Source organism: Amaranthus tricolor, chromosome 8 (assembly GCF_026212465.1).
Source record: "Amaranthus tricolor cultivar Red isolate AtriRed21 chromosome 8, ASM2621246v1, whole genome shotgun sequence".
Lineage (NCBI taxonomy): Eukaryota > Viridiplantae > Streptophyta > Magnoliopsida > Caryophyllales > Amaranthaceae > Amaranthus > Amaranthus tricolor.
The window spans coordinates 25,636,888-25,648,667 of record NC_080054.1 but is presented as its reverse complement, the minus strand read 5'-3'; the positions used below and the strand labels follow the sequence as shown (position 1 = coordinate 25,648,667).

The window sequence follows — 11,780 nt, the reverse complement described above, 5'->3', positions numbered from 1 at the left end:
AAGCAATCTTCTACATGTTATTTTTAAAACAACTGTTTTTTTTTAAATTAAGATATTTACTAAAGAAGGAAAGTGGGTTGGGCTCTTGAGAGCCGTCGTTAAAAAAGACGGTCTCTCAAGAGAGAACCAGTTTTTAAAAAAAAGGGTCTAATTAGTTTGACTTTTTGTTATTGGGCTTGCCCAACTATTTTTAATTGATCAATTAACTTAAAAAAACAAATCTAAACTACAAATCGAATTAAAAACCAAAATCATAAATAAAAACTTAAAAGTCATGGTAACAAAAGCAAGGATGAAAAAATTAAAACATAAATAATTATTCATTAAAGGCTTATATTTGTTTGTAAGTAGTGAAAGCAAACTCTTAATCCGGTTTGGATTTTTTATTTTCGGTCTTTAGTAAATTTAAACCTAATCCCAACTAAAATATTTTTAGCTTTGAAGTGTTTTTACTAATTTATTTTATCTATCTGCATTTTATTTATCTTTTCCGTTGCAGAAACTTCTCTTAATCTTTCTCGAGTCGGGTGACTCTTTTAGCCGCGCTCTTCTTTATGGATATGAGTTGCCACCGTCTTTCCCTCCCCAAACCTTGACTATAGTTTTCTATGAGTGGGATACACCGAGTATGATGATGACGATGATGAAATTCCTAATCCAAATCTAACCAGCTTATAAATAGTATAAACCATACTTCTAATTCGATTTGGATTAATTTGTTTTAAGGTTTTATCCGAATAACTATAGCGAACTCTAATTCAAAAAAATTCGTTAGTCTACCCTGAATAGAAAAAAAAAAATCACTTTCACCTTCTTGGATGATGAAAGTCTAAAATTTTGATTGATACACAAAGATTACACCTTTGTATCATTTATTATTTAAATATATATTTTGAGTGCTTTTTGACCATACTCTCCTTTGTGAATATGAGCTGTCGTCGTTCTTCCCTCACTAAACCCTAATCATAGTTTTCTATAAACGGGATATATTGGGTATGATAAAGATGATTTTGAGTGCTTTTTGTTGCATCTTTATACTTGATTTATAGTTGTATAGCTGCAACCAGAGGTGAAAAAAATAAGATTGGATAATCGAAAACAAACATATGCGCTATCTGATATTCGATCTTTTCAACTCAAATATCCAATACTCATTCCCAATCATAAATTGAAAATTTAAAAAATATGACATCCGAATTTAGTCAAAATAATTTTTTAAAAACACTATACTTTTATTCTTACTAATATTAGATATTCGAATTTAGTCGAATCTAAGTCTAAAACGTGTGAACTTAAACTCGGATTCTAAAGCCATAAATCCAAATCCGACCGGGACACATAAGATCCAACAATAATGGATCCATACCCTTACATGCACGTCTCTATCTATATTAGAGATAGAATATACTTTTAAATTTTAATTTTCAAAAAAAAAATATAAATCGTAACCTTACACCGAAAACAAACAAGACTGAATATAAAGTTATAACTTATATTTTTATTTCGGTTTGAAAATAACACAACTGAGTGAACAAAAACTTAAACTTCGTCATGTACGAAAAAGATTAGGGCATCACTAATCACTAATCACTAATCACTAATCACTAATCACCAATCACAGCTTTCCAGTTTCCACCATTTCATTCCTTATTGCCTTCATCAATCACCAGCAATTATGATCCCAGTTTTCCAATCAAATATGAAAATAATCAAAATCCATTAATAGACTATTAGACACCAATGATTTTTTAAAAATTTCCAGTTAATTACCTTTATTAATGGAATAATCATTGATTACATCTCATATCATCAATTCATATATTAAAACCCAGAATCAACAATCTATTCATAAAATAAAATCGTAAATCGATTAATCTTAGGAAATTTCCCGTTTTTTACCGAAGAATCGAAGTGAAAAAAATAATCAACCCGCCATATTTCTACACTGAAATAACTGAAAATCTGTTTGCAAATACCAAATCATGAAATCAATTTCATAACTCAATTTCATAACTCAAACAAAATTGTAATCGATTGAAAATATACAATTACTTCTATATGATACCTTTCCAATCTAAATTTGTTTATTTACTTTGTACATATCAGCTGTAATCTCCGTTAACCAAAACCCGGGATTAAATTCCTGTAAAATACATAAATATTTCAAAAATCATTATTATGTTCGGCAGGTGGTAATAAACGGTCGCTCCTTTAATAGTCATTTTTATACAACTTCAATCATCTAATTTCATACTTCATGATTTATACTGCAAATCATTTTATCACCGCCATTTAGTTTTACTGACCAAAACGGGTTGTTAATGTTAAGTATGCAACAAAAATCATTTATAAAAGACAAGACTTACATCGAATCGCCTCTGGAGATTTTTGGATCGCTTTTTGGGCCGGCGTGCAGGACGATGTTCTGTAATAGCAAGAAAATCTTCTTCAATTTCTCTTTTAGAGAGAGAAACAGAGAACTTGGCTCTAGGACCTTCAAAATTGCCGATTTCATATTTATTTTTCTTCGGCGGTAATTTAAATACTGATGGCTTTACCGGTGAGGAATTAGGTTTCCGATGAGTAGAATTTTCAAGTGTATTTGGATCTTTAACCACGGCTCTCTTAATCCTCAAATTCCAAGGTTTAGCTTCATTCGAAACGACGTCGGACTGTTTGAAAAACTCCGCTTGCATCTGATTAGCTTCTTCACAAAAATCAACCATTAACTTTTTCCTGATGCCTACGATACCATTATTATTATCCTCACAATCAGTATCAGTAGATCTCCGCTTCTTGTCGGAGTTATACTGGGATCGAGACGAAGAAGAACACAATTCTAAGGGAGAAGAAGTATGGTAAGGAGGGTCAGAGACTTTGACGCAACGTAATTGTGCCTGACGGCCCCATTCAACGCTTAAAGATGGGAGCGAAGAGAAGTTATAGAAACTGCTTCTAGAAGATCTTTCAGGAACCATCATCACGTCGTTGTCGAAGGAATTCGCCATTAGAGCAGAGACTGAAGATTTGTAAAGGAGCATGAAAATTGAAAGAGGGTTAGAGAAAAAATAAGAGGGATTGGATAGGGAGAATTTGTGTGCGGAGGAACTAAAATTTGTTTTATAAATGCAAGGAAACATCTAAATGTTTAAATCGTAGGAGTTAATTTTTTTTAAAAAATACTAGTACAATAACAATAAAACTATATAAGATAAAATTCAAAAAATAATGTAATATATTATCGTGATTATATTTATCGTATACATCACTTTTTAAAGCAACAATTAATTAATTAATTTTTTATTATTATCAAATGTATCATTTTTTTCATTCAATTAAATATATCAAATTCTAAGTTAGGTATATAAAATTACAATAATAAACTATATAAATATTTTACCTAATTTAGTTGCGATTTAAAAAAATCAAATTATTTAGAAAAATCAAATTCTTTAGTTTCATTTGTCATGACTCATCTATGAATGACATTTGTCATTTTTCAACATTTTTATTAGAATGTATGATATGATATGATGATTATATTTTCAAATATTCATCTTATGAATTTGTTTGGGATGTGATACTAGAGTCTTGTATGAGACCGTCTTACTATAAGATGGACTCATAATTAGCCTAGTTCTTTTATTGTTTACTTTAAAATCGTAAGTGATCGTTTTAAGGTAATAAGTAATCACTCTAAAACTATAAAAAAAAATGATTTTCTTTAAAATTATAAGTAATCATTTTAACGTTATAAGTGATCACTTTAAGACATAAAGTGTGTATTGAACCAGCCTAATAAGAATGGTCTCACCGTGACACCGTCTCATTTAAGAATTAGTGATGTGATAGTTGGTTAGGACTTGGTTACAAGTGTTGTTGATTCCATTAATTGAAAGTATCGAATGACTTGACTTGTTAGCTATTAGGAGATTTGTTAGAAAAATATTTTTTCAATATTTATTGGTTTTTGACTATTAATTAATTAATAATAATAAAAAGTTGGTAAAAAAAATAATAGTGTATATTATGAGATTAAATTGGTCTTTAAAATTATTTATTGATTGTTATCTATCTGGAGTATTTTGTAACAGTTTGAAAATTTTGTGTTTAATATTTATAATTATTGGGTATTGAAAAGAATTATGAAGTTATTGGATAGTACTTATGATTTGGAGAAAGATTAGTATTTGAGTCGACTTTTAGAAAGTGAATCATTCATATTGTAGTTTTCTACTCGAGTATAATTTCTTTTATTGTCTAATTAAAAAAAAATATTTAAGTGGAAGAATTAAATTAAATTAAGGGTAAGGATTTGGAATATAGAAACTCTAGAAGTCAAGTCGTTGGAGTTGACCAATGAGCTTTCTAAATACATGATTCACGTAGCGTGTGTTCAAGAGACTAGGTGGAAGGGGCAAAAAGCAAAAGGTATTAAAGGATATAAGTTGTGGTATGCAGATATGGACGGCAGACGTAACGGGGTTGGCATCCTAGTGTCTAATGATATCCTAAAGCAATTGGTTGAAGTAAGGAGGTGTAATGACAAGATCATACTAGTTAGGATAGTAGTGGGGGAAGAGATCATAGCCATTGTCAGTGCGTACAGGCCCCAAGTTGGTCTCGAACGAGCAGGTGAAGTGTGAGTTCTGAAAAAAACTAAGAAATTTCATGAGAACTATCCTGTAAGGCGAGAAAGTTTTCTTAGGAGGAGACTTTAACAGACATATAGGCAGAGATGCAGGTAACTATAGCTCGGTACACGGTGGGTTTGGTTTGGGGATAAGGAATGAGAGTGGGGAGAATTTGTTGGATTTTGCGCTAGCAAAAGAATTGGTTATAGCAAACTCGATCTTTAGAAAGAAAGATGAGCATTTGATCACATATAAGAGCGGCGACCATGCTACCCAAGTTGACTATTTCCTAGTGCGCAAGGGTGATTGGGCCTCATGCTTGGACTGTAAAGTAGTGTTGGGTACAGAGATGCCCACCTAACACAGGCTTTTAGTATTGGTTTTCAGGATGAGGAAGAAAATCGTAGAGAAGAAGGTCGATTTCAAGGGACAAATCATGTGGGGGAGACTCAAAGGGGATATAGCCACAACCCTGTCGAACAAGATAAATTTATTGGGCTTCCCAAGAAAGTCAGAGGATGCTAATGAAATGTGGACGAACATGGCAAAAACCATTAGAAAAGTGGCAAAAGAGACCTTGGGTGTGTCGTCGGGTAAACCAAAAGTGTTCAAAGAGTCATGGTGGTGGAATGAGGAGGTGGAAAAGAGGATAAAGGATAAAAACAGGAGATTTAAAGAACTTATGACATGCACGAAAGAGGATGATAGAATAGAAAAGAGAGTGAGCTATAAAGAAGCAAAGCGGGCGGCAAAGAAAGCGGTAACGGAGGCAAAAAAAAACCATGGTTATGAGGATTTGCATCAGAAGCTTGATACTAAAGAGGGGAAAAAGTAGATTTTTAAATTGGCAAGGACTAGGTCCAGGCAGCGGCAGGACTTAGAAGCAGTGTAATACATCAAGGATAAGGGAGGACGAGTCCTCTTGAAACAAGAGGACATCAAAACCAAATAGCTCCACTATTTCTCTCAGCTACTCAATGAGTCTACGGGGCCAAGGGAGGAGGATAAGCAACTTTCAGACGTCTAAAGACCACTGGAAGATAGGTCAACGAGTGATATATCACCACAGAAGAAGTAGGACAAACTCTCAAAAACATGGGAGAATGAAGGCAGTCGAGCCAAATAACATCCCCATTGAGGTGTGGAGGGGTTTAGGAGAAGAGGGCATTCGTTGGCTGACGAACCTCTTTAATACAATTTTGAGGACACATAGGATGCCAGAAGAATGGAGGAACAACACATTTATACCTTTGTTTAAGAACAAAGATGATGCGCAAGTTTGTGGGAACTATAAAAGAATTAAACTTTTAAGCCACACAATGAAATTGTGGGTAAGAGTGATAAAGAGGAGAATTAGACAGGAAACAGTGATTAGAGAGGACCAATTCGGTTTTATGCCAGGAAGGTCAACCATGGAGGCAATTCATGTTGTGAGATGACTTGTAACACCTCGAGATTTTCTAACGTCATTAATTAATATTTTAATGAATTTTAGGGTTTTTATAATTATATTAATTCAATTTAGAAGTAGTTTTAATAAATCCCTTTTATATACGAATTTAAATATTAACATATAATTATATTAAAAATAAGATTGCGACCTCTAAAATAAAGAGGTTCGCAATCGTATTTTTAATATAATTATATGTTAATATTTAAATTCGTATATAAAAGGGATTTATTAAAACTACTTCTAAATTGAATTAATATAATTACCCCTTAACGAAACCAATACCGTAAAGGACGGGAGGAAATTTGGGTGTCACATGACTGATGGAGAAATATAGGGAGAGAAAGAAGGATTTACATATGGTGTTCATTGACTTGGAGAAAGTGTATGATAGCATACCACGACGCGTCATCTGGGATATCCTCAAGGCTAGAGGTATCTCTTTAGTGTACATTGACGCTATACGGGATATATACGACAGAGTGTCGACTAACATTCAAACACCGGTGGGGATAACAGAGCCTTTTTCGGTTAAAGTTGGGCTACATCAGGGATCAACTCTAAGCCCTTTCATTTTTATTGTCATTATGGAAGAGATCTCTCAATATATTTGGGAGACGGTACCGTGGTGCATGCTTTTCGGGGACGACATAGTGCTGGTAGCAGAAACTAGAGAGGAGGTTAGTAATAAAATGGATGAGTAGAGGGAAGCTTTAGAAGGTAAAGGGCTGCGCATTAGTCGTACGAAGACCGAGTATTTGCGCTGTGACTTTAGTGGAGCAGCACCGAAAGGTTAACCAGAGGTGTCCATTGGTGAAGCAGTTGTTAAATGTACGAATAAGTACAAGTATTTGGGATCGATCATTCAAAGGGATGGAGGGATTGACGGCGATGTAAACCATCACATACGAGCGGGTTGGAACAAGTGGCGTGCAGCCACCGCGGTACTATGTGATAGGAAATTTCCAAGCAGGTTAAAAGGAAAATTCTACCGGACGGCAATCAGACCTCTTCTATACGGGACCGAATGTCGTCCTGTTAAGAAGATTTTTGAACATAAGATTGAAGTTACAGAAATGCGTATGTTGAGATGGATGTGTAGGCATACATTGATGGATCGACTTAGGAACCAAGAGTTAGACAAACTAGGGGTAACCACTATTTCTGAAAAAATGCGTGAAAATAGGTTGAGATGGTTTGGACATGTGCAGAGAAAGACTCTCGCCGCCCCTGTGAGGAGAGTAGAAAGCATTATAGTGGAGGATAAGAGAAGTCGAGGAAGACCCAGGAGAACTTGGGATGAACAGATAAAAGTTGACTTGCGTGACTTAAACCTCTCCGAGGGCCTGACTAGGATAGGGGTAGTTGGAGGCGTCATATTCATGTTTTAGACAACTGATGTCCTCGTAGTTTAGCTCTTTGTGTTCGTGTCAACTTGCTCCTCTTGTTTCTTTATTAGTTTTTTTGTCCCCTTTTTTGTAGGTGGGTCTACTTTTTATTTATAGACCTTTATTTTATCTTTCCCGTGTAGCTACGCCTTCGTTTCTTTCCGTTTTCTTTGTTTCCGTTCCTATTTCCGTTTCTTTCTCGAGCCGAGGGACTCCTTTGGCCGCGCTCTCCTCTATGGGTATGAGTTGTCGCCGTCCTTCTCTCTCCAGACCCTGTCCATAGTTTTTCAATGAGCGGAATATACTGGGTAGGATGATGATGATGAATTAAATTAAATACTACTCCTATTATTGTGATGAAGTAGCCTATTTAGGGCATTGAACTATTCACAAAATAATACTCCTAGTTCTAGTTTATGTCATGTCTAGTATTATTATTATGTAGTTTTGAGAAAAAAAAAGGGTTATGGGATTTTTTTTTGGTTGTACATCTTTCAAATCAATTGTGAGTTGGGAATTTAGTGAATAATAGTGTCAAAATAATATATGCACAATTTATCAGATTTAATTTTTTTAAATTTCTGTAAACATTGCTTGTATGAATTATTACATTTTGATTACTTGATGATTGATATGGTTTATTGATTGTGATGTGGAGTAATATTTCAAAGATCATAAATCTATTCCTCTATGATAACATATTGTAAGCGGAAAGCAATTAAGCCTCTATTATGTTTTAAGTTGCAGCAAGTTTTGTATGAGATCCTTTTACGATGAGACGAGTCTATATAAGTAATAAAAATTATTTATACTTTAAAAGGTTTACAAAATTAAATCTAAATAGTATTTTTTTAATAAATTAAAATTGGATCAACCTATATTAAGTTGTCTTACGGTGAGACGGTCTTAATAAAGAATTTGTCTTGAGTTATCATTGAAATATTGACTAGCTTTTCCTGAAAGAAATATAGTCGAAGCATCTACTCAATTAGACACCGTTTGAAAATTTATGATTTATTTTTATGTTCTCGGTCTTACATTTAATATTTGGACCAATATTCCACCATAATTTGAACAGATCATTATTATTTTTTAGTCAAATTAAATTTTAATAAATTGGGTCTGAAAGACGTCTCTCAACAGGACACGGACTCATATTCCACATGTTCCAAAAAAACAAAATGGGGTTTACTTTAGATATTGGCCCATGGGTATAGTAGGAAGAAAAGTATATAGTCCTCCTTTTGTGCTAGGGTTTTAGACTATAAAAGTCGCCGCCATTTTATCGCTCTGTCTGCAAGAGTTTTTGTTTCCCTGAAAGAACTAGAAATGGGTCACTCAGACATCTGGAATGCTCACCCTAAGAACTACGGTCCTGGATCTCGCGCTTGGTATTCTTCCTTCTTTTTTCATATCTAACCCTTTTCAATTATTCTGATTTTATCTTTTTTGTTTCTGCAATTTTGTCATCGATTTTCTGATGAATTTTTGCAGTCGTGTTTGCGGAAACCCTCACGCAATCATTCGCAAGTATGGTTTAATGTGCTGCAGACAGTGCTTCCGTAGTAACGCTAAAGAAATTGGATTCATCAAGGTTATTTTTTAATCTTTATTTTTTTAAATTGTTCATTTAGATTAAGAAAATCGCATTCGAATAGAATCAAGTTTTGTGCGACTTTGATTTTATATTTTTTGTTCTTTAAATTTTCATTTACTCTAGTATGATGATGATATAAACCTGTTCAATAAATATTTGAAATTGAATTTTAGTGCTTTTTGAGTATCAATTAAGAGTAGAGATGGATCAATAACAAGATTACCAAAACCTTAGTGATACCGTTGAGGTGGTTATTCTTCATTTTGGTGAGTTAGTAGTATTAGTTATCAATTTTCGTCGTAATGAACAAAACTCTCAACTTTAGCTGTCCGCTTTAAAATTTTTCCACCGTTATTATTTTGTTATAAAAATCCCATCTTGTATACATGATTGCTTTTAAAGGATGTAATGGGAGGGCGGTTGAATAGCTTGTTGTACAACTTTAGCTTATTTAGATTCAAATAGATTTATTGCTAAAGTTTGGCAAACTAATTGGTTGTAACAATTTGGTGTTGTGAATCAATTAATTTATAACTAGCCTTAAAAGAAGTTTATGAATAGTTGCTAACAACAATTTGGTGTTGTGAATCAATTGGTTGTAACAATTTGGCCGCATTCTCCTGGGTATGAGTTGTCTTCCTTCCCTCCCCAGACCCAGATGATAATTTCTATGAGTGGTATACAATGGGTATGATGATGATGATAATGAATCATTTAATTTATAACTAGCCTTACAACAAGTTTATAATTAGTTGTTCAAATCAGTCCTTTCGATAGATTATACGCTATAATCCATTTGCCAAAACAACCCAAATTACCTCTAAATGATCTCTATATGACGGAGGGGTTGTGTGGGTGAGAGAGGGGTTTTTAAAGTCAAATGTAAAATAAAAATGTGAACCTGTTTTCTAATTTTGGAGTTTTAAAAGCTGATATGTATTCTCTCCATCCCACTGAATTTGCATTAATTTCAATTTTGGGTTGTTTTCTCAATTTACTTCATTTTCTTACCATCACCTTCTTTTATGTCAATTAGAAATTTAGACTCCTTTTTAATGTCATTTACAAAATTCGTTCTCTATATTTAATACAACATTTTCACAACTTTTATGAGATTAGAAGTGATGTTGGCCTTGTGGCCTGTGATTGAAAGGGTAATACGTCCTGTGCGAGTAAGACATGATTTTGGCACAATGTTAAATTTCAATATTGACTTTGTACTGGTTTGTCCTCTATATTGGTCTTTCATACGTACTCTTGTTGACTTGGTTATTGGCTGCCATGGCCTCAGTTGCGCCTTGGTGCTCTTTTGGAAAAAAACTGCACACCAAAACAAGTATTTTGTTGGATATCTTGAATTTTAGTATCATGCGTCTCAACCCATGTGCGCATCGTGTGCCTATTCGCTTCGAGCACCATGCACTTGCGTGCATTGTGTATGTCTGACTTTTGGGTTGTGCCTTGCCTGAAAACAGTCCTCATGCCTGAGTACCCCAGCTAGTCAAGACCAATGGAGTCATGTAGTGTAAAAAGTGACTCAAAGAAGTCTCACAAGTCTCCATTGGAACCTTCTCAGAATAGGAGTGGCCTCTTTTTTTAGGCCCTGCTTCTGTGGGAGTGATAGTGAAGTTGGCTTCCACATCTTATCCGAAGCAAAAAGCATCGAGTCTTCAAAATAATTGTTAGAATATGGAACGTGTAAAGATGTTCTAGAAGTCATGTTAGAGTTCTCAATAACAGAGGACAAGACGTTTTCTGAGGGAGCTTTTAATTTACATACCTTCATGCAAGAGGATGATATTTCACTTGACCTCAACTACACATTCTATTAGTAGATGTGTTTATTCGAGTCATCGAGTTGATTTCAAATTAAGTGTTTTCGATCGATTCAAAATCAGATCTTATGTCCACATTAATTTTTATATAATTTTCAATTCATTTTGAAGTGGGGTCAAGTCGGGTTCGGTTCCAAAGTCGGGTGAATATTGGGTCGTTGGGTCTGTTTTTAACGTTTCTTTACTTCCCTCAAAAAGCTTTCACCTAAAATGAAGAAGTGTAGCTACTATAAAGAAACGGAAAATGACATTTTCTAATATTCTCCTTTGGAATATTCATTGTTTGTTGTTTATTGTTTTGACATATTTTCCCCTTTGAATTGACAGTATCGTTAAAGTGTTTCACTGGATTCAGTGCTGAAGCTGTCTTGAAGATCTCGTGTTAAAAATATGTGGTTCATTGTTATATTTTGAGTTTCCAAGATGTAGACCACTGAAACAAATTTTCTTTTTGAATTTTGTTACTCTTAAATCTTATTAATTGATCTGAATTTTGTGATCATTTTACCATATACTAGTACAAATTTGGCTGGTTTATTTTGTATTATACCGTTGATTTTGAAGTACATTTTGACGTAGTTTCTATAAGCGGGATACAATGGTATGATAACGATACTTTATATCAACCTATTATGAATCTAAAAAGGTTATGATATGTTGAGATAGAAATGAAAACACTAATAAACTGATATTAGAGCCCTCTGTTGCAATTAACTAGATATGGATTGGTTATTTCGTTTTATAGTTGGTCATTTTAACTAGCAAAATCTATTTCATCCAAAAACATTACTCATAATAAATATGTTCAAAATTTTGTTTAGTTTTGAATTTAAATTAAGATTTGCATACTACCTCTCTTTTATAATATTATGATAT

The 11,780-nt window shown here is 33.7% G+C and overlaps 3 protein-coding genes across 4 annotated transcripts; 2 read left to right on the top strand and 1 right to left on the bottom strand.

The window, feature by feature from the left end:
* Positions 1-3,135, bottom strand: LOC130821079 (uncharacterized). 2 transcript variants are annotated; one of them, XM_057686695.1, is made up of 3 exons: positions 2,367-3,135; positions 2,066-2,143; positions 1-1,962 (listed from the first exon to the last, which is right to left on the bottom strand). In XM_057686695.1, exons 1-2 carry the CDS (start codon positions 3,039-3,041, stop codon positions 2,075-2,077), a joined length of 744 nt encoding a protein of 247 aa, XP_057542678.1. In that variant the 5' UTR covers positions 3,042-3,135; the 3' UTR covers positions 1-1,962; positions 2,066-2,074. The 2 variants fall into 2 exon arrangements, with proteins under 2 accessions (XP_057542678.1, XP_057542677.1); XM_057686694.1 differs by having other exon boundaries at positions 2-2,143.
* A 1,241-nt stretch (positions 3,136-4,376) lies between these two features.
* Positions 4,377-4,995, top strand: LOC130821728 (uncharacterized). The gene is made up of 2 exons (XM_057687516.1): positions 4,377-4,635; positions 4,691-4,995. Exons 1-2 carry the CDS (start codon positions 4,377-4,379, stop codon positions 4,993-4,995), a joined length of 564 nt encoding a protein of 187 aa, XP_057543499.1.
* A 3,701-nt stretch (positions 4,996-8,696) lies between these two features.
* LOC130821078 (40S ribosomal protein S29-like) lies at positions 8,697-11,418 on the top strand. Its single transcript, XM_057686693.1, has 3 exons — positions 8,697-8,863; positions 8,967-9,066; positions 11,232-11,418. The coding sequence occupies exons 1-3, from the start codon at positions 8,802-8,804 to the stop codon at positions 11,238-11,240; spliced, it is 171 nt and encodes a 56-aa protein (XP_057542676.1). The 5' UTR covers positions 8,697-8,801; the 3' UTR covers positions 11,241-11,418.
* The last annotated feature ends 362 nt before the right edge of the window (positions 11,419-11,780 follow it).